The 26,826-nt window shown below is 42.5% G+C and overlaps 1 protein-coding gene across 1 annotated transcript in view; it reads left to right on the top strand.

Annotated features, from left to right (window-relative positions):
- Positions 1 to 26,826, top strand: part of LOC112257442 (alpha-mannosidase 2-like) — a 54,213-nt gene that overhangs the window by 1,784 nt on the left and 25,603 nt on the right. Inside the window, exons 2-9 of the mRNA XM_024430993.2 lie at positions 263 to 526; positions 2,400 to 2,544; positions 7,279 to 7,450; positions 11,547 to 11,674; positions 12,769 to 12,942; positions 16,905 to 17,091; positions 17,848 to 18,025; positions 18,293 to 18,492. Coding sequence (XP_024286761.2) covers positions 263 to 526; positions 2,400 to 2,544; positions 7,279 to 7,450; positions 11,547 to 11,674; positions 12,769 to 12,942; positions 16,905 to 17,091; positions 17,848 to 18,025; positions 18,293 to 18,492 — 1,448 coding nt within the window. The remainder of the gene's footprint in view (positions 1 to 262; positions 527 to 2,399; positions 2,545 to 7,278; positions 7,451 to 11,546; positions 11,675 to 12,768; positions 12,943 to 16,904; positions 17,092 to 17,847; positions 18,026 to 18,292; positions 18,493 to 26,826) is intronic.

Below are 26,826 nucleotides of genomic sequence, written 5' to 3'. Positions count from 1 at the left end.
ACTTCCTGTCATTTAAGTCTTAAAAAATAACCCTATATACACTTTGTATTTGTCGCTGTGGATGACATAGGTCCTCATTTTGGTAACCCTACAATAATGTTAAATTCATAAAGGTTTACAATTAGTTTATTGGCAGTCAATTAAAATATTAATAGGCTCATTATAGCTAATTTAAATAACATTCATTGCATAATTATATGCATACTGTATTGTATAAAGCCAGTAAATTTGTTCTCCCCTGTCCCTCCTTCTCGTTCATCAGGGCCAGTTGTCCATCCTGCAGGATAAGATTGACCGCTTGGAGAGACTACTGTCCGAGAACAATGAGATCATAGCCAACATCAGGGACTCTGTGATCAATCTGAAGGAGTCGGTCAAGGATGGCCGTGGGGGTCTTGACGGCGGGAACATGAGCCAAGGGCACTATCTAGAACTGCTGGCTTCGCCTCCACTGGTCCTCCCTATTGACTCACAAGACTGTCAGTTTGCGACAAGGGAGTTCTCCAAGCCAGCAGATGGGGTGCAGGTAAGAGTTTTATAAGGTGGATACAATGAGAAACAAACAGTTCAGGTATTCGTGTAGCAACATTGTTGCAGGGTTGAACTGCGATCGTATCTGTTCAACATACTCCAGGGAAAGTTTGAAGTAAATAAACCTCCATGCACACAGTTAACTGCCAGTGTTTATTTTTATTGAACTCTGAATTTCACCTCTTTTAATAAGATACATCATTATATAAAGAGACACCATAATGATGTCATTACCATGATGCCAACCTTCCATGCTGAATTGCTCCCACCATCAGTGTGAAATATGAAGCCTTGTAATAGCCATGGGGACGATACTTATTGCAATGTGTCGTGGTTATGGTGTTGAAATGAAGGACAAATGTTAAAACCATTACACTACTATTACACTACCATTACACTATGTGCCAAGAATATGTTATTGAATATTTTTCCAATTAATATTATGAGCACACAGACCGCGTAATGCATTAGTATACAGCTCGAATGAATTCAAACAGGTGTCATTTGAAAAGGTTTGGTTATATTATCTGGTCTGGTTGGACTATCCTTTTCCTTTCCAGGTTGTCCATCAAGTCAGGTGAGGTATTGAATGCCAGCTCATCGGAAATGTTTCTGGTTGTATATGTGGGAAACGTAAGAGGGGACTGCAGTTTGAGTTGAAAGACAGGTTTCTTTAGGAAGAGTTAATACCTTTAGTTACAGTTAAGTCACTCTATACACAAGAACGTCACAGATCGAAAAGAAACCTTTCACTCCTGTGCTTAAATAGACAAAATGAGACACCATATGTCTGTATATACATCAGGGCTCATCAACTAGATTCAGCCGCGGGCTGATTTTTTCATGAGAGGATGGTCGGGGGGCTGGAATATAGTTACAAATAATTTGTAGACTGCAAATTGACTGCAAGAAGCCCAAACAGATATAATGTTTGACTTAAACATAATCATTTCAAACTTTGCTTACATTTATATACGATCACGTCTCTATTATGCGTGAGAATACTTGGGAACAGATTTCTTCAATTAAAATCGCTTGGAGCTGATTTCCTGGTGTTTTTACAGTCTTTTATGTCTAACAATGAAAATTCCCCCAAATAATAATACAAAATAATATATATATATAATTTTTAAAAAATAATACATTTGTTTATGATTATTTTTTGCTCAAAAGACAAATAAATAATATCACATTTGGCAAGCGGGCCGCCAGTTGGGGAACCCTGATATAAAATATATCTTATCATATTTGTTCTTGACATCAATCATGATAACAAGCTAATTTCTATGATTTGTATTCCTGTTATTAAAATCATGGCTTTAGTTAGTGGCTCTCGTACCATAGAGCAGACAGACATTATTTAATCTTGTCCTCTCTGTATCGCATTCCATTCATTCCATCATTTTATTTGGGCAAAAGACAAAGACATTTAAGTTAGTGTGAGTCCCAAAGAAACACCAAGTGGTCTCAGTTTGCAGCGGAATTTCTATCTCTCACTTGCATTCTTCTGACCTGCTGATGTCACAGATATGACTGTTATCGTACACATATTTTCAGGAACAGATTCACTGCTTTTTTTCTTTTCTCTGTGGTGGATTAGGCACTTAACTGCCACGGTGACTTAAATTAAACACAAAACTGAATCAAATACATGAAACTTCCTTGAACAAATTCAAGAGTTCATAGCCTAATAAAGTGAGGCTTTGCTGCAAACCAGACATTTCAGTCATTTATTTAGCAAATGCTCTTATCCAAAGTGATCATCGAATCCACAACCCTGGCGTTGCAAGTGCCATGCTCTACCTACTGAGCCAGGCGTGGCCCTGTTTACCTCAAGAATATCCCACTATTTGTTTTTTGTTTTTCAGTTGCTAGATGTGTATGACCTCCTGACCTTTGACAACCATGATGGGGGAGTGTGGAAACAAGGCTTTGATATCACCTACCAGGATAATGAATGGGACAGCGAGCCACTGCAAGTCTTTGTTGTGCCCCACTCACACAATGATCCTGGTAAGCACTACTTCTGAGCATTAAACGGACATTACACTCCAAAATCAGGTTGTAGTTCTTCACAATCGATGGCGTGGGACATGTATTTATCTTGACACAAGACTACTTTAGAAGTTTGAAAACAGTTGCAAAATGTTTACTTTGGAGTATAGTGTCCCTTTAAAGCTAACCTGGAAACACTGGACATTGTTCTGTGACTTCTTTAATGCTTTGTTTTCTCTACTTAATGCAGTCACACCTTGTGCAGACAGGAAGCAAGGCGTGGGCCACTCCACAGCAGTATCAGGATTCATATTTCGCTCCTTCCTGGGTTAATTGTGTTTCCTGGTTTGTGAAGGGAACAAGCATTATACCACAGCACATAACATAAAGCATAACAAGCATTATAGACGGGTCAACTGACAACGTCACGAAAACGATGCATGCGCTTCAATGGGGCAAAAGGCTGTGTGTCATGATTCTGGATGGCCAGATAGCTACCAACAATGACAAGAAGCTGCCATGTGGGGAATCGTAGGTGACTCATTTCTTGTTTTGAGGAGGTTTGATTGATGTCACGTCTATGCTAATATGGCTACAATTCGCTACCTAGCTAACCAACAACTGTAACAATGTATTTGAGAGACGACAGGTGCTCATTGTGTAAATGTATTTATGTTTTCAATAAGTATTGGAGACTAAATATAGTTTACATGTTGTCAACAATCTTAGCCAACCCAGTCTGTTTTGCACCATAGTTGCGCACATGTCTGTTTTGTTGCTAAACAACCAACCCGTCTATACCACAATATAAACTGGGTGGTTAGAACCCTGAATGCTGATTGGCTGACAGCTGTGGTATATCAGACTATATACCACAATATGGCACCAGGTTCCTTATTGTCATTATAACCTGGTTACCGACGTAATTAGAGCAGTAAAAATGACAGTTTTGTCATACCCATGGTATACGGTCTGATGTACCATGGCTGTCAGCCAATCAGCTTTCAGGGCTCAAACCACCCAGTTTATAATGTGGCATGGACGGGTTGCTTAATTATACAACATGAAGATGTGTGTGGGGTGGCACCACTACTGTAACAATGGAGAAAGAGACCTATCCTATCGGTTTTGACCATCAGTGTGTTTGACCTTTCATTATAAAAAAGGGCTTTCTGCTTTCTTTCTTTCAAATGGCCTGATATTTATTGACAAGATGACATAGAGCAATTGATTAAAGTCTTGTCCTGTTACCTTTAGAAAAAAGAATTACAGTACCAGTCAAAAGTTTAGACACACCAACTAATTCAAGGGTTTTTCTTTATTTTTACTACTTACTACATTGTAGAATAATAGTGAAGACATCAAAGCAAATCAAAGAAGCCACCCTTTGCCTTGATGACAGCTTTGCACACTCGTGGCATTCTCTCAACCAGCTTCATGAGGAATGCTTTTCCAACAGCCTTGAACGAGTTCCCACCTATGCTAAGCACTTGTTGTATGCTTTTCATCCACTCTGCAGTCCAACTCATCCCAAACCATCTCAATTGGAATGAGGTTGGGTGATTGTGGAGGCCAGGTCATCTGATGCAGCACTATCACTCTCATTGGTCAAATAGCCCTTACATAGCCTGGAGGTGTGTTTTCAGTCTTTGTCCTGTTGGAAAACAAATGATCGTCCCACTAAGCGCAAACCAGGGATTGTGTATTGCTGCGGAATGCTGTGGTAGCCATGCTGGTTAAGTGTGCCTTGAATTCTAAATAAATCACTGACAGTGTCACCAGCAAAGCACCCACACACCATCACACCTCCTCCTCCATGCTTCACGGTGGGAACCACACATGCAGAGATCATCCGTTTACCTACTATGCATCTCACAAAGACACAGTGATTGGAACCAAAAATCTTACATTTGGACCCATCAGACCGAAGGACAGATTTACACCGGTCTAATGTCCATTGCTCGTGTTTCTTAGCCCAAGCATGTCTCTTCTTATTGGTGTCCTTAAGTAGTGGTTTCTTTGCAGCAATTCAACCATGAAGGCCTAATTCACGCAGCGTCCTCTGAACAGTTGATGTGTCTGTTACTTTAACTCTGTGAAGCATTTATTTGGGCTGCATTCTGATGTGCAGTTAACTCTAATGACCTTATTCTCTGCAGCAGAGGTAACTCTGGATTTTCCTTTCCTGTGGCGGTCGTCTTGAGAGCCTGTTTCATCATAGCGCTTGATGGTTTTTGTGACTGCACTTGAAGAAACGTTCAAAGTTCTTGAAATGTTCCGTAGTGTCTTAAAGTAATGATGGACTGTCGCTTGTCTTTGCTTATTGCCATAATAATCGCTTGTCTTGCCATAATATGGACTTGGTGTTTTACCAAATAGGGCTATATTCTGTATACCAGTCCTAACTGGTCACGACACAGCTGATTGGCGCAAACGCATTAAGAAGGAAAGAAATTCCACAAATTAGCTTTCAACAATGGCACACCTGTTAATTGAAATGCATTCCAGGTGACTACCTCATGAAGCTGGTTGAGAGAATGCCAAGAGTGTGCTCCCTGTTCACCCATGACTACATGCCAGGCACGACTCCAACACCATCATTTTAGTTTGCCCGACGACACAACAGTGGTCGGCTTGATTACCGACAACGATGAGACAGCCTATTGGGAGGAGGTCAGAGACCTAGCAGTGTGGTGCCAGGATAACAACTTCTCCCTTAATGTGATCAAGACAAAGGAGATGATTGTGGACTGAAGGAAAAGGAGGATCGAGCATGCCCCCGTTCACATCAACAGGGTTGTAGTGGAGCAGGTTGAGAGCTTCAAGTCCCTTGGTGTCAACATCACCAACAAACTATCATGGTCCAAACACACCAAGACAGTCGTGAAGAGGGCACGACAAAGCCTGTTCCCCCTCAGGAGACTGAAAAGATTTGGCATGGGTCCTCAAATCCTCAAAAGGTTCTACAGCTGCACCATCGAGAGCATCTTGACTGGTTGCATCACTGCCTGGTATGGCAACTGTTCGGCCTCCGACCGCAAGGCACTACAGAGGGTAGTGCATACGGCCCAGTACATCACTGGGGCCAAGCTTCCTGCCATCCAGGAACTTTATACCAGGCAGTGTCAGAGGAAGGCCCTAAAAAACTCCAGCCACCCAAGTCATAGACTGTTCTCTCTGCTACCGCACGGCAAGCGGTACCGGAGCGCCAAGTCTCTATGTCCAAAAGGCTTCTTAACAGCTTCTACCCCCAAACCACAAGACTCCTGAACAGCTAATCAAATGGCTACCCCGACTATTTGCAATGTCCTCTCTCCTCCCACCACACCCTCTTTTACGCTGCTGCTACTCTCTGGTTATTACCTATGAATAGTCACTTTAACTCTACCTACATGAACATATTACCTCAATTACATGGACTAACCTATGCCCCCGCACATCGACTCTGTACTGGTTCCCCCTGTATATAGCCTCCACATTGACTCTGTACTGGTTCCCCCTGTATATAGCCTCCACATTGACTGTTCCCCCAGAACCCCCTGTATATAGCCTCCACATTGACTCCCCCGGTACCACCTGTATATAGCTTCCACATTGACTCTGTACCCCTGTATATAGCCTCCACATTGCCTAGCTTCCACATTGACTCTGACTGGTTCCCCCTGTATATAGCCTCCACATTGACTCTGTACTGGTTCCCCCTGTATATAGCCTCCACATTGACTCTGTACTGGTACTCTGTACCCCTGTATATAGCCTCCACATTGACTCTGTACCAGAACCCCCTGTATATAGCCTCCACATTGACTCTGTACTGGTTCCCCCTGTATATAGCCTCCACATTGACTCTGTACTGGTTCCCCCTGGTTCCCCCTGTATATAGCCTCCACATTGACTCTGTACTGGTTCCCCCTGTATATAGCCTCCACATTGACTCTGTACTGGTTGCTGCTCTTTAACCCCTGATCTTTTTTTTAACTTATTTATTTTTACTTAACACATATTTTTCTTATATAGCCTCCACATTGACTCACATTGAAAATTTGTAAATATGTACTGCTACTGTGTATATATATCAGAAAAAGAACACAACATCAGACGCATCAGAAGCCTGTTTTTAAAAATGTCCTCAAAAGTACATTTTGCACAGAACCCCAGCCTTTTAATGCTGTGTTGCAGTGTGACTTAAAGGCATAGTCCCTCACTAAACATTCCAGAGACTAAGGCGTTAGTGTAGGCACTAAGAGCAGTCAGTGCTGGGCGTTTGTCACATCACGTGTAAGCACAGAAGCAGCATCTGCAGTCCAGTTACAGCCAAGGCCAGCCTATTCTTTGTGCCTGAGATTGGGTAATTCTTCAGTAAACCAAGCTGGCTTTCTGGTTTAACTGGGCTGGTTCTCCCTTAGAGTTGTATACAGTAGCTAAAGACAATACTCACACCCTTGCACAGTTTAAAAGCACTCATGCCTGTGTGCCTTCTACGGAATTATTTATCCTATTTCATCTTGGAGTGGAAATACTTTTTTGAATGCATTGATTTTCATTGGAAATATGATGACATTATGTTGTTAAATCAATGGATGTGGCAAATTGATTGAACCACATGTTCTGCTCATTCACCTGATTATGATGGCTTTATTGACTCAGTTTATTGACTCTATGGCAGACACACACACACAGACAGACAGATAGTCTACAGTTGTAATGTATGCTCTACCACTTTGTCATATTTGTCCATTTGTACGTTCTCAGGATGGCTGAAGACGTTTGACGACTACTACCGGGACCAGACCCAGCACATCCTGAACAACATAGTGGTGAAACTCCATGAGGACAGCCGCAGGAAAATGATCTGGTCCGAGATCTCATACTTCTCCAAGTGGTGGGACAACATCGACAACCAGAAGAGAGACGCTGTCAAGAGGTAGTCTGTCTGTCTGTCTGTCTGTCTGTCTGTCTGTCTGTCTGTCTGTCTGTCTGTCTGTCTGTCTGTCTGTCTGTCTGTCTGTCTGTCTGTCTGTCTGTCTGTCTGTCTGTCTGTCTGTCTGTCTGTCTGTCTGTCTGTCTGTCTGTCTGTCTGTCTGTCTGTCTGTCTGTCTGTCTGTCATTCTAGCTTCAAGGTGATACTGAAATCAATATGAGCAGCAAATCACTTCTGGTTTATGTTATTGTGTTGTTGATATAGCTTGGCTCTGTAAACGTGGAATCTAATTCCTCAGTGGATTTACAATAAGATTCCGATCTCCTCTGGTATTCCCATTTGAATTAAAGCAAGGTTATGCCTTGCTTAGGGCCAGTGGTTTTATAGGGTTTCTAAAAAAGGAAATTATATTAGAAGTGACCCACTGGACCAAAACTGGTCAAATCAACGTCATTTTAACAAAAAATGATATGTGATAACTAGGGTTGGGTAGTATTCAGATGTTCATACCGTCATACCATTTCTGTACCATACCAGGGTATACGCTATTTCCAGAAGTGCACACAAGAAGCACTATTTTTTTGACGCACAAAACAAATTAGGCAACAGGGATCTTGATCCAGGAAGGGATTGAATGTCTCTGCTGTAACCAAGAAGCTTGATCTTGACATCTAGACACTTAGCTAGCAAGTTAGCAAACCAAATGCATAGCTGGAGCCATGAGCCGGGTATGATTTATTTGACACTTAGATTTAGATTTCTTACAGTTAAAATGAACTTACACTGAGTGTACAAAATTTTAGGAACACCGTCCTAATATTGCTTTGCAGCCCTTTTCCCCTCAGAACAGCCTCAATTCATCAGGGCATGGACTACAAGGTGTGGAAAGCTTTCCACAGGGATGCTGGCTCATGTTGACCCCAGTGCTTCCCACAGTTGTGTCACGTTAGATGGTTGTCATTTGGGTGGTGGACCATTATTGATACACGAGAAACTTGAGCGTGAAAAAATCAATCAGCGTTGCAGTTCTTGACACACTCAAATCAGAGCCTCGCACCTACTACAATTACCCATTCAAAGGCACTTCAATCTGTGGTCTTGCCCATTCACCCTCTGAATGGCACACATACACAATCCATGTCTCAATTGTCTCGAAGCTTAAAAATCCTTCTTTAACCTGTCTCCTCCCCTTCATCTACACTGACTGAAGTGGATTTAAAAGGTGACATCAATAAGGGATCACAGCTTTCACCTGTATTCACCTGGTCAGTCTATGTCATGTCTATGTCATGGAAAGAGCAGGTGTCCCTAATGTTTTGTACACTCCGTGTATAGTTATAAGCAGTGGCATAGCATGCACTCCTGCAGCTGCGGCAAGGGAAAATACCCGGTATAAACGGTATATTGCCCAAGCCTAGTGAAGGCGTAAGGGAACGTAAGGGATTTTCGTAATTTTTCACATAACTTTTAAAATAAATCCTAGTTTACAGCAAAAAAAAACATTCCTCTGCCTGGTAACAGGAGTAAATTGGTTTGAATTGCCTTAACCAGCCAAACTGACTATGGTCTTGAGGTCATCAAATCAATTTTGTTTGTGAGAGGCATATAGGTTAACACGGCACATAGGTAAACACATGTTCTCGCTCACTCTGCCTCAGTCTCTTTAGCTACTTTCATAATAAAAAATAGGATGTAATAAATGTATCACTAGTCACTTTAAACAGTGCCACTTTTTATAATGTTTACATACCCTACATTACTCATCTCATATGTATATACTGTACTCTATACCATCTACTGCATCTTGCCTATGCCGTTCGGCCATCGTTCATTCATATATCTTTATGTACATATTCTTATTCATTCCTTTACACTTGTGTGTGAAAGGTAGTTGTTGTGAAATTGTTAGATTACTTGTTAGATATTACTTCATGGTTGGAACTAGAAGCACAAGCATTTCGCTACACTCGCATTAACATCTGCTAACTATGTGTATGTGACCAATAAAATTTGATTTGATTTGTCCCCTTGGGAATGTAATGGTTGCCAGTCAGGGGTTTCTCTGGAAGTGACATGGAGGGCGATTCAGAGGGTTCTCTACTTCAGAAAACAGCCCCAAAAGCAAGAAGCAGGGTGTCACAAATGATGTGTGTAAATGCTGTGTGCATTGGCCATGCTCACAACGAGCTACTGACAGGTAGGGTTCAGCAGCTAGCCTTGGGGGATACACAAACTGTGTATGAAATGCAATAAACATTTCAGCCGCAGGTTAGAATTCCAATTAGGAGCACAAGCAAACAGCCTTAAGGTGAAGAATGGAGGGAGATCTAACACAAATATTTATTCACTATTGATTTGATGCGCAAGGAGTTCTAAGCAAACCAGATCCATTTTTTTGGGTTGAGAATATTCTGTGTTTACTATTTTTTTGTTGAGTGTTATTGCTTATGTAATAACTTCTTTTCTTGCATGTTTTATTTTATGTCAGCAAATTGAAGGTCTGGCGCCTAATGATAAAATGTTCCCTGTTACTGTACACGGAGAAGCATCGCTCGAGAAATTCGAACAAACGACCTCATTAATTCTTTAGAACTTTTAGAATTGGAAAGGAACATGTTTTTGAGCAGCGTGTTTCGGTTTGTTGAAGGGACTAGTCCATCTGTCCTCGTTAGGATGCGGTGTTGCTATCTGCTCAGTGAAGATGGCACCTGCTTTCACCACTCCAACTCTTCAACACCAGGACAGACCTACACGACACACCACTTCCACCTGTCCAATCGTAGAACAATGAAGGAAACCTTCTGGTGATTGAATGATGCCAGAGAAATATCACATTTCCGTGGAGAGAAAATAAAGAGCAATTTCAACTTGTTATTACGAAAATTGCTGAGTCGTTGTCCATTGTTTTGCTTATCCATGCTCTTATTTAAGGGGCTCGCCAAGGACACGTTAGGGAAGTCTGCAATTGAAATATGCTCGGCGAACAGAGAAAAGATGCTGAATCGCAATCATAGCAAGGTTTCCTGTCCTAAAGAGAGATGGGAGTAACTCCTGAGGTTGTTGATTTTACTCTTTGGACTTAGGAGTAAGACAATTCAACAGCTACAGAGGAGAAGATGGTTCTTGTTGTCGCAATAAGTAGGGCCCAGATTTTTTTTCTTAGCCACACATGAGGTGATGTCTCTTGCAACTAAGGGTGCGTTCGTAAATTCACTCTGGCTATCTACACCGATTTCAGAGCACTCTCGTCTGAGTGAGCCAGAGCACAGAATAACTGATCAATTTACAAACGCGCAACCCTCTGAATATGACCAGTGTCAGTAAACATCTGCAAAAAAAAACATAATTAAATTGTTGTTCTCTCATTTGTGTTTGGAAGTAGCTAGCAAGCTAGCCAACTTTAGTCAGTTAGCTTGGGTGCCTGACTCACGTTGTGAGGTCACAACACTCGAATCAACCCTACTCCTCAGCCAGAGTGTCCAGTGGGTGCTATGAACGCTCTGAGATTTACAAACGGACAGTTCCTTTGTGGAGATTAGAGAACCTTCCAGAAGGACAACCGTCTCTGTAGCACTCCACCAATCAGGCCTCTATGCTACAGTGACAACGCTCTGAATTTATGAACCCCCAGAACGCACTCTGGTGAATTTGCAAACACCCTAAAATCTATTACACCTTTAGAAAGTCTTATTTTTAGGGTGGCAAAATTCCGGTAACTCTCCCAAAATTCCCAGTTTTTCCAGAAATCCTGGTTTGAGGTTTCCTAGTATTCCTGCTGATTCCCTTGGAATTCCAGGAATCTTCCAACCAGGATTTCTGGAAAACTGAGGAATTTGGACAAGTTACTGGAATTTTGCAGGTTCCTGACCATATAACATCCATTTTGTAATCTGGTATTTTACAATTAATATATATTTTTTTACAATTAATATGCATTCAACCTACAATTTTGAATGGAAAAGAAGCTCATAAATTGATAAAGCTGCATGGTTTTTGTATAGCCTTTTTTAATTTTCTTTTGGCTTTGAGCTATGAAATGGTAATTGACTGAGCTGATTGTCTTAGAGCCTGAATGATAATTTTCCTCTATGTTGTTTAGTCTGTTTGAGCAAGGCCAGTTGGAGATCACAACGGGAGGCTGGGTGATGCCTGATGAAGCCAACTCGCATTACTTTGCATTAATTGACCAGCTATTGGAGGGACACCAATGGTTGGAGAGAAATGTGGGTGAGTGCATAAAATATCAAGAGTTAGTTATCTGGAAAGAGATCATACAAAGGACATTTGTTGGCAAGCACAACATATTGGTTATTTTGCATGATTCAAACAAAATGATTAGCACACTTTAACCATCAGAGATTTTATCTTTTGATTTATATATCAAAAAAATGTATTTATAATGCCTTTTTTACATCAGCCAATGTCACCAAGTGCTTATACAGAAACCCAGCCTAAACCCCCAAACAGCAAGCAATGCAGAAAAACTCCTTAGAAAGGGCGGCAGGGTAGCCTAGTGGCCTAGTGGTTAGAGCGTTGGACTAGTAACCAGAAGGTTGCAAGTTCAAACCCCTGAGCTGACAAGGTACAAATCTGTCGTTCTGCCCCTGAACAGGCAGTTAACCCACTGTTCCTAGGCCGTCATTGAAAATAAGAATTTGTTCTTAACTTACTTGCCTAGTTAAATAAAGGGCAAATAAAACCTAGGAAGAAACCTAGAAAGGAACCAGGCTCTGAAGAATGGCCAGACCTCTTTCTGGCTGTGCTGGGTGGAGATTATAAGAGTACGTGGCCATTAATTGTTCTTCAAGATGTTCAAACGTTCACAGATGACCAGCAGGGTCAAATAATAATCGTAGTAGTTGTAGATTGTGCAACAGGTTAGCACCTCAGGAGTAAATGACAGTTGGCTTTTCATAGCCGAGCATTCAGAGGTTGAGATAGCAGATGAGAGAGAGTGTCGTGAACAGCAGGTCCGGGACAGGGTAGCACGTCCAGTGAACAGGTCAGGGTTCCATAGCCGCAGGCAACACAGTTGAAACTGGAGCAGCAGCACGACAGGGTAGCATGACAAGGTATGAACAGATGAACCCAGTGGCAGCTGGTGACTTAAAAAGTTATGGAGGATGACTGATGCAAATGTGTTGATTCAGAGACAACCTTTTAATTATGCTAATGGTTGACCTGTAACAGATGTTTATTTCAAGGATTTTTATGTAATGTTTCATAGTTTTTTATTGTTTAGAATTTTTCCTCAAAAAAGGAGGACTGTTGCCAACCTCCTCTGCATGAACCTGAATTCTCCCTCTATTCTCCCCTGTTAGGAGTGAAACCCCAGACGGGCTGGGCTGTGGATCCGTTTGGCCACTCCCCTACCCAGGCGTACCTGCTGAAACAGGCTGGCCTGGCCAACATGCTCATCCAGAGGGTGCACTACTCCGTCAAGAAACACTTTGCCAGTCAGGAGACCCTGGAGTTCTTCTGGAGACAGAACTGGGGCAAGTAACCAGACTAATGTAGCCCTGTGGCTCTCCCAGGGTGCTCTTCCAGAGTCTGTGTTTCCCCTAGCTAGAAGGTAAGGGATCCTGCCCCACTTATACAATTGTAGGGGAAACACTGCTCAGTGTTTACACTACTGTAGCATTCAACATGCCGGAGATCCAGTCCTCACGCCTCTGTTCTCAGTGGTTCAGGTACTATCTTAGCCATATTAAATTAAGCATTTAGCATATACAAAGTCCTAGTTCTACTGCAAGTCTATGGACAGAAACAAAATAACATGACCTCAGAGTGACTAGTACATACTCATGTAGTCAGTAGAAAACAAATCCTTCCAATTCCTGTACATATTTGGTGTGACAGATGCTATGGATGGTTTGATGCCGTGTGTTGAACTCTGGGCAGTCAGCTTGTGTAAATAACAGCACTCGGATAAGCGACAGCAGCATCTGCTGCCTACAGTATTGAGCCGCTCAGACCATCAGCAGGGGGATTTCTCATGTCCATAAATAATTATGTGGGTGCTTTTATTAGTCCAGTTTAACACATGTACAAGTGTGATTTTATTTTTTATGCATATCCCAATTCCCCCTGAGACATGCTCAGAGAGTGGGGTCACAGCCTGGTTTAGCCATTATTAACAGTGACCCTGGAGCAATTAGGGTTAAGTGCCTTGCACAAGGGCACGTCAACAGATATTTCACCTAGTCGGCTCGAGGATTCAAACTAGCGACCTTTTGGTTACTGGCCCAACGCTCTAACCGCCAGGCTACCTACCTTACAGAAGTGTCAGATGAAGGCATGCTCCTTTCTCTTTGGTCTCATCTTATAGCATCTGTGGTAGAAGGGATTCTCTTTGTATGGACTGAGGCCTGCATGGCTTAAACATGTCTGGCTGGAACATCATGCAATGAACAGACCTGGGTTCAAATAGTGCTGGATTCCTTTCTATTTGCATTTGATTGAGCCTGACAGGCGTGCCAGATGGGCGGGTTTGCACTTTTGCGACAATTCCGTTGGTTCCATTGCTCCAGGCCAGCTTGAAAGAAAACAAACAGTTTGAACCTTGGTCTGGTGATGAGCTTGGTGATTTATAAGAAGAATGTAGACCACAGCCTCATGACTAGAGGGATGGAGAGTTTGGAGGTCAAAGGTCTGATTCACATTGGCCATGAACCATCTGCTGTGTGTGTGTGTGTGTGTGTGTGTGTGTGTGTGTGTGTGTGTGTGTGTGTGTGTGTGTGTGTGTGTGTGTGTGTGTGTGTGTGTGTGTGTGTGTGTGTGTGTGTGTGTGTATGTGTGTGTGTGTGTATGTGCGCGTGTGTGCGTGTGTGTGTGTGTGTGTGTGTATGCGTGTGTGTATGTGTGTGTGTGTGTATGTGTGTGTGACAGGGAGCAGTTGGTAACAGAACAGGCATTAGTTAGTTAGTGGTTTCATGCAGCTATGATGCATCTAAATGGGTGGTTACTCAAACCTCTAAGCCAAATGATGTAGTACTCATTCATGCTTTTCACTAGGTAGACAGACGCCTAAATAGTCTGCAATGCCAAAGAGAGCGTCTGTCTGTACAAGTTGTTATTTACGTCATGAAAATGATCAAATACTGTTATGATTATTTAATAGCAGACAGTGATGAAAGATCAGATCAGGTTATGTTCTGTTCGTATGGTTTCATGTTATCCTCAGTATTATAGAGTTGAGTTGAGTACTTCTTGATGAAAAATTAGTACTGTTTGTTTGGCAATGTGATGCAATTCTCCCAGTATGGCCAAAGGGGATTCACACTCTAATTATATAACTTAGACTCTGGACAATGTTTTGAAATATTTTATCTACATGAGTAAAAGTCTTGTGGGTTTTAAGTTGAAAGACTTGAATGAATTGAAAGTTGAATGAATAGTTGAATAACAGTCTGAGAATGTTGTTTTACCTAGCATACTCACTATACTGGTCAAATAGCACTAAAATATGGTATATTATAGAAGCATTCTGGACACTGTCGTCTGTATTCTCGTCACCCTCTATATTCCCTTCAGGGTAGGATCAATTCCATTTCATTTCCAGTCAATTCAGGAAGTACAACGATTCCAATTCTAATTCTCTTCCAATACTTTTCAATGAGGAACACTTGGAATTGGAATTTGGTTTACTTTCTGAATTGACTAGAATTTAAATGGAATTGACCCCAACCCTGATTCCCTCTATTCAATATAATATGCAGGGGTCCAATACATGTCATGGAAAACTGACATTGCTGTAGTGGTTGGAAACGCCTCTCTGTGCTCTTGTTTTGAGAGGCAGGCATCCAGTGGAATAATAGAGAGCAAGGCTAGAAATGTGCCATGTGGGAGATGACAGGAAGTGGGCCCCTTCCACTGCTGGACAAATAGGATTTAATCTCTCTCGCCAATTAGTCATCAGTTCAATGCCAGATCAGATTATATCCACCAAAGTTATTTAATATCATTGTCATCGACGATGACAATGGGAACACCCCCCTATCCACATTGATGGAACAGTAGTGGAGAGGGTAGTAAGTTTTAAGTTCCTCGGCGTACACATCACAGACAAACTGAATTGGTCCACCCACACAGACAGCATCGTGAAGAAGGCGCAGCAGCGCCTCTTCAACCTCAGGAGGCTGAAGAAATTCGGCTTGTCACCAAAAGCACTCACAAACTTCTACAGATGCACAATCGAGAGCATCCTGTTGGGCTGTATCACCGCCTGGTACGGCAACTGCTCCGCCCACAACCGTAAGGCTCTCCAGAGGGTAGTGAGGTCTGCACAACGCATCACCGGGGGCAAACTACCTGCCCTCCAGGACACCTACACCACCCGATGTCACAGGAAGGCCATAAAGATCATCAAGGACAACAACCACCCGAGCCACTGCCTGTTCACCCCGCTATCATCCAGAAGGCGAGGTCAGTACAGGTGCATCAAAGCTGGGACCGAGAGACTGAAAAAACAGCTTCTATCTCAAGGCCATCAGACTGTTAAACAGCCACCACTAACATTGAGTGGCTGCTGCCAACACACTGACTCAACTCCAGCCACTTTAATAAGGGGAATTGATGGGAAATGATGGGAAATGATGTAAAATATATCACTAGCCACTTTAAACAATGCTACCTAATATAATGTTTACATACCCTACATTATTCATCTCATATGTATATGTATATACTGTACTCTATATCATCTACTGCATCTTTATGTAATACATGTATCACTAGCCACTTTAACTATGCCACTTTGTTTACATACTCATCTCATATGTATATACTGCACTCAATACCATCTACTGTATCTTGCCTATGCCGCTCTGTACCATCACTCACTCATATATCTTTATGTACATATTCTTTATCCCCTTACACTTGTGTCTATAAGGTAGTAGTTTTGGAATTGTTAGCTAGATTACTTGTTGGTTATTACTGTATTGTCGGAACTAGAAGCACAAGCATTTCGCTACGCTCGCATTAACATCTGCTAACCATGTGTATGTGACAAATAAAATTTGATTTGATTTGATTTTTGATTGATTTAATTCTAACAAGGTATAAATGTTAGTACTTTTGAATAGCGCATGCATGACATGGCCAGTCTCTTTGAGATAGAAATGTAATTACATGCTAGCTATATGTTTACAGTCCATGTTCTGAAATTTTGTCTTTGCACTGTCAAATGCAAGTACCACACATGAAGTACCTGTAAGAAAAAATACATCTATTTTATGTTCTATTTAATATTCTATTGTATTCTATTTCAAATCAAATCAAATTGCATTTGTCGCATACACATATTGTTAACGCAGGTGCAGCAAAATGCTTATGTTTCTATCTCCAACAGTGCAGTAATACCGAACAATACAAAACAATACACACATCCAAAAAAGAAAAGGAAAGAAATGAAGAAATATCAGAATGTTGTATTTCATGTTCTATCTGTGTACAGACCCAGCCTCCAGCACGGACATTCTATGCCACATGATGCCCTTCTACAGTTATGATGTTCCCCACACGTGTGGCCCCGACCCCAAGATCTGCTGCCAGTTTGACTTCAAAAGACTTCCTGGTGGGCGGGTCAACTGTCCCTGGAGGGTCCCCCCTCAGCCAATTACGGATGGAAACGTACAACAGAGGTGACCAATTACATAGAAATGGATTGAGAATGATATACTGTATTATTATTATTATAATAATAATAATCTATAACCACTGGACTTGGCTGTGAAATACAAAATTCAAATGACAAAATCTTTATTGTCCCATTGGATTTACTTGAGGCAAGAAATTGTCTTTGGCTTGAGGCTCACGGTAATTTTAAAAAAGTCTTTCCTCTCCCTGGTACAGAATATTTTTTACAAACACTGGTTTATGTGGTAAACAGACATTCTCTCCATGTTGATGGTGTTATGGTGTCTCCATGTTGATGGTGTTATGGTGACCTCAGTGTGATGGTGTTATAGACAAGGATCAAACACGTTGTGTGAACAAGATAAGACATTGACGCCACTGTAGGATAATCTGTTGTGGTAATAGGAATTTCAGATGGCGTCTGTTTTTCTAACAGAAGGCTCTGATGATAAGTGGACTTTCTGATTCAGTAGCAAATCCAAGATGAACTTGTTTGCACCCAGTGTTCCCTTGGTGTCTGATTGCACAACATGGCCCTAACAGATAGCGGCAGATGGACAAGGGTTGGACTAGAGAATAGGCATTGAAAGTCTAAAAAGTAATATATGGAAATACACAAGCAACTCCTTTCCACCCACACACACACACACACACACACACACACATACACATATGCATTTTTGTTGACAATTACAGCTTAATATGTCATGAAAAAGTGTGACTCCGTTGTAGTAGTCAACTCTTTTTCCCAAAATCCCAAGGGTTCAGATGCTGCTGGACCAGTACAGGAAGAAGTCCAAGCTGTTCCGAACCAAGGTGGTGATGGTCCCCCTAGGGGACGACTTCCGCTATGCAGAGGCCTTGGAGTGGGACCAGCAGTTCCAGAACTACCAGAAGCTCTTTGACTACATGAACTCTCATCCAGAACTACACGTCAAGGTCTGACTTGTGACTTGGGTGTAAAGGTTTTGATGCAGCGCATAATTGGAATGACTGATGCCCGATAGTGTAATGGTGTGTTTCCTTGGCTCCCTAATTCCTGCCCTTCTTGATTTTTTTGTGTGTGTCCAGCTATTGCAATGGAACACTGCTCTCAATAAAGCAGAAAAGTAAACTACCCTGCATTGATCGATCTATTTTTAGTTTGCCTCTCAGGTACTCTATCATAAACCTGCTTTATATTCCAACTGACCTATTCTGTTCTAGGCTCAGTTCGGCACCATCACGGATTACTTCAACGCTCTTCGTAAATTGTCCATAGAACCCGGTCACCCTAGTGCCTCTTTACCGGTGGTCAGCGGCGACTTCTTTACCTACGCAGACCGAGATGACCATTACTGGAGCGGCTACTTCACCTCCCGACCCTTCTACAAACGCCTAGACCGCGTGCTGGAGTCACACCTCAGGTAGAAGCACATGCAGTTCCTTTTCTGCAACTTATTTGTCCTTGTTTATTTCTTATTTCTCATTTTCCTATTTGCAACTTATTTTTACATTTCAGTAATCATCCAACACAGATGACATTTCTTTTGTTACAATGAGTACAGTTTCAACATAGAAAAGTGAATCACCTTAAGCACCGGATTGCATGTCTGGTTAAGGTTGCAGGGTACTCTTTGTAAATCGGCCATAGACCCAGGTCACGCTAGTGCCTCTTTACCAGTGGTCAGGGGCGGGACACCTTTCCCTACGAGGGAATTCCAATTTAGCTGTCAATTGGCCAAACAATAGGCCAAGCAACATAGATTAATATTACACATTTTTTGGTTACTACATGATTCCATATGTATTATTTCATAGTTGTGATGCCTTCACTATTATTCTACAATGTAGAACATAGTAAAAATAAAGAAAAACTTTTGAACGAGTAGGTGTTCTAAAACTTTTGAACGAGTAGGTGTTCTAAAACTTTTGAACGAGTAGGTGTTCTAAAACTTTTGACCGGTAGTGTATGTTGTTTAAGATAAGGGAGGACACTTTTTTTATGAGCATGGCCTTATTTCTGTTACCGCATATTGGATGGTCCAGGCTGTATCACATCCGGCCATGATTGGGAGTCCCATAGGGCGGCGCACATTTGGTTCAGCGTCGCCCGGGTTTGGCCGGGGCAGGACGTCATTGTAAATAAGAATTTGTTCTTAACTGACTTTCCTAGTTAAATAAAGATTACATTTAAAAAAACATTTGAAAAAATTATAATGACTGTCATTCATATTCCATTCACCAAGCTCAATGTAACGTTGATATGTTTAGGGTACCTCATGATACTCATGAAGTTGCTCCAACCTAGCTTACGAATGACAGTACATACACTACATGGACAAAAGTATGTGGACACTTGCTTGTCAAACATCTCATTAGAAAGTCATGGGAATTAATACGGAGTTGGTCCCTCCTTTAGTGCTATAACAACCTCCATTCTTCTGGGAAGGCTTTCCACTAGAGCAGGTATTCCCAAACTGGGGGTACGCACAATGCCGTCGGGGGTACGCCCAATAAAAATGTGATTCACACTTTTTTATTTTTTTATTTGTAATCTTCACATTTTCAAACAGTCCATTGATATTTTCCAACGCGGTTATACATTTGGGTGAGTTTTTTTCTCTCGCCTGAGTAGCCTCGTTTCACTGCCCAAAATAAAATTTAACCATCTAGTGTTCAACTAAATAACAACACTATGTCAAATACAGGTAGCCTCGTCAAATAATTAATATCCAATCACATTAACTGTTACTCTCTCACGGGAATTCCACTAACGGTCCGTATGTAGCCAAACGTAGCTGCTGTGCATTCTGCTTGCTCTAAAATGTATAAATGGTTAAAAAAAGTAAGGCCCGTGTCCAAACTGCATCAGTAGTACTGCTACTACCAGCAGTATGACACCTGCACCTGTCGACAATACAAGTTGTTCTGCTTCCACGAGCACATCCCATGCTAGCATCAGTAATTCTACATTTGTCTTTAACCCAGCTAGCATAGACAGTGACAGTTGTGCCCCCTTACCTGGGAATGCACTGAACAACAGGCAGGGACGTTGGACCATCGAAGAGGCGCAAATAAGATGAGAACTACATTGATTTGTCATTCACTTATATAGGTAATAGTGCCTTTCCTCAGCCACAGTGTGTTATATGTGCAAAAGCACAACTCAATGAAACCTTCACTTTTGCGTAGACATTTAGAAACAAAACATGCCAATTTGAAAAATAATCCACAGGAGTTTTTTGAGCGAGAATTAAGACGACTTTTGAGTAGTAAGACATGCATGAAAGCAACAGATACCATTAATAAGAAGGGGCTAGAAGCGTCTTACATGATGAGCTACCGAGTGGCTAGGACAGGCAAGCATCATACTATTGTGGAGGACTTAAATCTTCCTGCTGCCGTGGATATGGCTGGGACAATGCTGCGAGAAAAGGCCCAAAAAACGATACAGACAATGCCTTCATCAAACAACACTGTTTCAGCCTCCCGAGTGACCCAGTTGTCTAAGCCACTGCATCGCAGTGCTAGCTGTGCCACTAGAGATTCTGAGTTCATGTCCAGGCTCTGTCGCAGCCGACTGCGACCGGGAGACCCATGGGGCGTCGCGCAATTGACCCAGCGTCGTCCAGGTTAGGGGAGGGTTTGTCCGGCAGGGATGTCCTTGTCCCATCGCACACTAGCAACTTCTGTGGCGGGCCGGGGGCACGCTGACATGGTCACCAGGTGTACAGTGTTTCCTCTGACACATTGGTGCGGCTGGCTTCCGGGTTTTTGGGCATTGTGTGGCTTGGTTAGGTTGTGTTTCAGAGGACACACGGCTCTCAACCTTCGCCTCTCCTGAGTCTGTACGGGAGTTGCAGTGATGAGACACGACTGTAACTATCAATTGGATACCATGAAAATGGGGTTAAAAAAGAAAATCACTGTTTCACGTCGTGTCAGTGCCAAGAGATGATTTGAAACAAGTACTGTTTCTTATACAAGCCAGTGAATTCTATGCGTTACAGCTGGATGAGTCAACAGACGTGGCGGGCCTGGCACAGCTCCTGGTATATGCCCGTTACGTTTATGGGTTAATTAAGGAAGACCTCCTCTTCTGCAAACCACTGAAAACCAGGACAACATGAGAAGATATTTTTAAAGTGCTGGACAGCTTTGCGACATCAAATGGACTTTGGTGGTTAGATGTGTTGGCATCTGTACTGATGGTGCAAAAGCCATGACAGGGAGACATATTGGAGTGGTAACGCACGTGCAAGCAGTTGCTCCCGACGCCACTTGAGTACACTGCAGCATCCACCAGGAGGCTCTTGCTGCCAAATCAAATCAAATTTATTTATATAGCCCTTCGTACATCAGCTGATATCTCAAAGTGCTGTACAGAAACCCAGCCTAAAACCCCAAACAGCAAGCAATGCAGGTGTAGAAGCACGGTGGCTAGGAAAAACTCCCTAGAAAGGCCAAAACATAGGAAGAAACCTAGAGAGGAACCAGGCTATGTGGGGTGGCCAGTCCTCTTCTGGCTGTGCCGGGTGGAGATTATAACAGAACATGGCCAAGATGTTCAAATGTTCATAAATGACCAGCATAATAATAAGGCAGAACAGTTGAAACTGAAGCAGCAGCACGGCCAGGTGGACTGGGGACAGCAAGGAGTCATCATGTCAGGTAGTCCTGAGGCATAATATAGATATAACAAACTGACCCTAGCCCCCTGACACATAAACTACTGCAGCATAAATACTGGAGGCTGAGACAGAAGGGGTCAGGAGACACTGTGGCCCCATCCGAGGACACCCCCGGACAGGGCCAAACAGGAAGGATATAACCCCACCCACTTTGCCAAAGCACAGCCCCCACACCACTAGAGAGATATCTTCAACCACCAACTTACCATCCTGAGACAAGGCCGAGTATAGCCCACAAAGATCTCCGCCACGGCACAGCCCAAGGGGGGGCGCCAACCCAGACATGAAGATCACAACAGTGACTCAAGCCACTCAAGTGACGCACCCCTCCTAGGGACGGTATGAAAGAGCCCCAGTAAGTCAGTGACTCAGCCCCTGTAATAGGGTTCGTGGCAGAGAATCCCAGTGGAAGGATGGGAACCGGCCAGGCAGAGACAGCAAGGGCGGTTCGTTGCTCCAGAGCCTTTCCGTTCACCTTCCCACTCCTGGGCCAGACTACACTCAATCATATGACCCACTGAAGAGATGAGTCTTCAGTAAAGACTTAAAGGTTGAGACAGAGTTTGCGTCTCTTACATGGGTAGGCAGACCATTCCATAAAAATGGAGCTCTATAGGAGAAAGCCCTGCCTCCAGCTGTTTGCTTAGAAATTCTAGGGACAATTAGGAGGCCTGCGTCTTGTGACCGTAGCATACGTGTAGGTATGTACGGCAGGACCAAATCAGAGCGATAGGTAGGAGCAAGCCCATGTAATGCTTTGTAGGTTAGCAGTAAAACCTTGAAATCAGCCCTTGCCTTGACAGGAAGCCAGTGTAGGGAGGCTAGCACTGGAGTAATATGATTACATTTTTTGGTTCTAATCAGGATTCTAGCAGCCGTATTTAGCACTAACTGAAGTTTATTTAGTGCTTTATCCGGGTGGCCGGAAAGTAGAGCATTGCAGTAGTCTAACCTAGAAGCCAAGAGAATGCCTGACAGGTCGAAAGACGTGTTGGACACTAGCGTGAAAATGGTTAACTTTGTTAAAGCAAGGCCCCTGAACTCTCATGTATTTTATGCACTATGCAATGATATGGGCAGCGACCATGTAACGCTTTTACAACATACAGAAGTGCGCTGGTTATCAAGGGGCAAAGTATTGCCTCTTTTTTTGAGAGACGAGCTTAAAGTTTTCTTTACTGACCATCATTTTCACTTGTCTGACCGCTTGCATGGTGACGAGTTTCTCACACAACTGGCCAATCTGGGTGATGTTTTTCTCACCTGAATGATCTGAATCTAGGATTACAGGGACTCTCCACAACTATATTCAATGTGCGGGACAAAATTGAGGTTATAATTAAGAAGTTGGAGCTCTTCTCTGTCTACATTATTAAGGACAACACACAGGTCTTTCCATCATTGTATGATGTTTTGTGTGCAAATTAACTCAAGTTTACGAACAATGTCAAATGTGATATAGCAAAGCACTTGATTGAGTTGGGTGCGCAATTACGCAGGTACTTTCCCCAAAACGGATGACACAAACAACTGGATTCGTTATCCCTTTCATGCCCTGCCTCCAGTTCACTTAACAAGAGAGCCTCATCAAAATTGCAACAAGCGGTTCTGTGAAAATGGAATTTAATCAGAAGCCACTGCCAGATTTCTGGATTGGGCTGCGCTCAGAGTTTCTTGCCTTGGCAAATCACGCTGTTAAGACACTGATGCCCTTTGCAACCACGTACCTATGTGAGAGTGGCTTCTCTGCCCTCACTAGCATGAAAACTAAATACAGGCCGTGTGTGGAAAATGATTTAAGACTGAGACTCTCGCCAATACAACCCAACATTGTAGAGTTATGTGCATCCTGTCAAGCACACCCTTCTCATTAATTCACAATTTTTAAAGTTATATTTGTAAGATGGCTGAATAAAGAGCAAAATTATTGATAATTATTATATTATTATTTGTGCCGTGTCCTATAAGAGCTCTTTGTCACTTCCCACGAGCCAGGCTCTGACAAAAACTTACACTCATTCTTATGTTTAATAAATGTATTGTATAGTGTGTGTGTGGCAGGCTTACATTGATGGCAAAAAACAACATTTGAGATTGCGCTGACCCTGATACTAGAGTGGTATGCAGCTGGACGTTGAATGTTTGAAAGGTTACGGGACTATAACAAGTTTGGGAACCACTGCGCTAGAGCATTAGTGAGATTGGGCACTGATGTTAGCTGATTAGGCCTGGCTCGCAGTTGGCGTTCAAACTCATTCCAATGGTGTTCGATGGGGTTGAGGTCAGAGCTCTGTGCAGGCCAGTCAAGTTCTTCCATACCCGATCTTGACAAACATTTTCTGTATTGACCTCAATTTGTGCAGGGGGCATTGCCATGCTGAAACAAGACAGAGCCTTCCCCAAACTGTTGCCACAAAGTTGAAAGCACAGAATTGTCTAGAATATCATTGTATGCTGTAGCGTCTAGCCGGAACCATGACCATTTTTCGTTCTCCACCAAACTTTACAGTTGGCACAATGCATTTGGGCAGGTAGCTTCAGCACTTGTCGGTCCCATCCTGTGAGCTTGTGTGGCCTACTACTTCACGGCTGAGCCGTTGTTGCTCCTAGACATTTTCACTTCACAATAACAGCAATAACACAATAACATCCTATGACGGTGCCACGTTCAAAGTCACTGAGCTCTTCAGTACAGGCCAGTCTACTGCCAATGTTTGTCAATGAAGATTACATAGCTGTGTGCTTGATTTTATACACCTGTCATCAATGGATGTGACTGAAATAGCCGAATTCACTCATTTGAACCGGGGTCCTACATACTTTTGGCCATGTAGTGTAGGTGCACAGGTCGAGAGAAATGTGACAAGACATTGACACAATCAATACTGCCTTGCACAATCTTACCTGCATCTAGCTGATCTAGGGTGTAATCATTAGTCTAACAGTTGCAAACGAGAGTTTCTTTTGGACAAATTCAGGTATGTTTATCCCCGTTTTGTTCCATTTGCTTCCATTTAAGATGTTAAAAAAACAACAGAATCAATGGAATGAATACACCCCTGATCATACGCAAAGACAGTTCATAGCAGCCACATTCAAACAGCATGATCCTTTTGATCGTTGGATAATTCCTTCTCGCATCTACGAGTTCTCCTCCTCTCACCTTTTCCTTTCGCTTGTGGACTTCAGTGCACAACACATCAGTTGTCTGTAACCAGGCGAAAAAACCTTTCCAAGCCAAATCTTCATATCATAAACACTAACCGCTACACACAGCCTACATCGTGGTAACCATATTAGTTAACGTCAAGTCAACATAGCTACCCGAACTAAAGTGTTCGTAACCCCGCTACAATCATGCAGTACAGTGTACTGTTAGCAAGCAGTTTAGCAGTTTCACCGGTGGGCCCCGGTGGCAATAAATTCATCAAACCAAGAGCTTACCTTGACTTGGAATAGTTCCAGTATTGGATAGCCATAGCCTGCTAGGTAACATTAAATATCTCTCTGTTGGAGTAGGCTAAACTCTCTAGCTGCATTTGCTAGGTAAATAAGTGAACGTGAAAAAAATACGAAATATAGCTAGCTCTCTCTCTCTCGCGCGTGCTTCTCCTTCATTTTTGAATAAAATAATTAGTTCAGAACTGTTCGGCTATTGTCTTTCTCTCTATGAGTCAACTACTCACCCCATTTTATGCACTGCAGTGATGGCTAGCTGTAGCATATGCTTTCAGTACTAGATTCATTCTCTGATCCTTTGATTGGGTGGACAACATGTCAGTTCATGCTGCAAGAGCTCTGATAGGCCTGGAGAACGTCCTCCGGAAGTTGTCATAATTACTGTTTAAGTCTATGGAAGGGAGTGAGATCCACGAGCCTCCAAGGTTTTGTATTGAAGTCATAAAATAAAATAGATCAGATATACAGTGTAGAAATTGTTAATGTTGCCCATTATCAGCAACCATCACTCCTGTGTTCCAATGGCACTTTGTGTTAGCTAATCCAAGTTTATAATTTTAAAAGGCTAATTGATCATTAGAAAACCCTTTTGCAATTATGTTAGCACAGCGGAAAACTGTTCTGATTAAAGAATCAATAAAACTGGCCTTCTTTAGACAAGTTGAGTATCTGGAGCGTCAGCATTTGTGGGTTCAATTACAGGCTCAAAATGTCCAGAAACAAAGAACTTTCTTCTGAAACTCATCAGTCTATTCTTGTTCTGAGAAATTAAGGCTATTCCATGTGACAAATTGCCAGGAAACTGAAGATCTCATATAACGCTGGGTACTACTCCCTTCACAGAACAGCGCAAACTGGCTCTAACCAGAATAGAAAGTGGGAGGCTCCAGTGCACAACTGAGCAAGAGGACAAGTACATTAGAGTGTCTAGTTTGAGAAACAGACGCCTCACAAGTCCTTAACAGGCAGCTTCATTAAATAGTACCCGCAAAATACCAGTCTCAACGTCAACAGTGAAGAGGTGACTCCAGGATGCTGGCCTTCTAGCCAGAGTTCCTTTGTCCAGTGTTTGTGTTCTTTTGCCCATCTTCATCTTTTCTTTTTATTGGCCAGTCTGAGATATGGCTTTTTCTTTGCAACTCTGCAGCGATGCTCCCCATCCTACCTGACAGAGCTTGAGAGGATCTGTAGAGAAGAATGGGAGAAACTCCCCAAATACAGGTATGCCAAGCTTGTGGCGTCATACTCAAGAAGACTTGAGGCTGTAATCACTGCCAAAGGTGCTTCAACCAAGTACAGAGTAAAGGGTCTGAATACTTATGTAAATGTCATAAATCAGTGTAGATGAAGAAGAGGAGACAGGTTAAAGAAGGATGTTTAAGCCTTGAGACAATTTAGACATGGATTGTGTATGTGTGCCATTCAGAGGGTGAATGAGCAAGCCTTTGAATGGGGTATGGTAGTAGGTGCCAGGCACACCGGTTGTGTGCATCAAGAACTGCAACGCTGCTGGGTTTTTCACAGTTTCCTGTGTCTATCGAGTGATCCACCACCCAAAGGAAATCCAGCCAACTTGACACAACTGTGTGAAACAATGGAGCTAACATG

Source organism: Oncorhynchus tshawytscha, linkage group LG09 (genome assembly GCF_018296145.1).
Source record: "Oncorhynchus tshawytscha isolate Ot180627B linkage group LG09, Otsh_v2.0, whole genome shotgun sequence".
Classification (NCBI taxonomy): domain Eukaryota; kingdom Metazoa; phylum Chordata; class Actinopteri; order Salmoniformes; family Salmonidae; genus Oncorhynchus; species Oncorhynchus tshawytscha.
The sequence above is the reverse complement of the archived record's forward strand: the minus strand, read 5'-3'. Positions and strand labels throughout refer to the sequence as shown.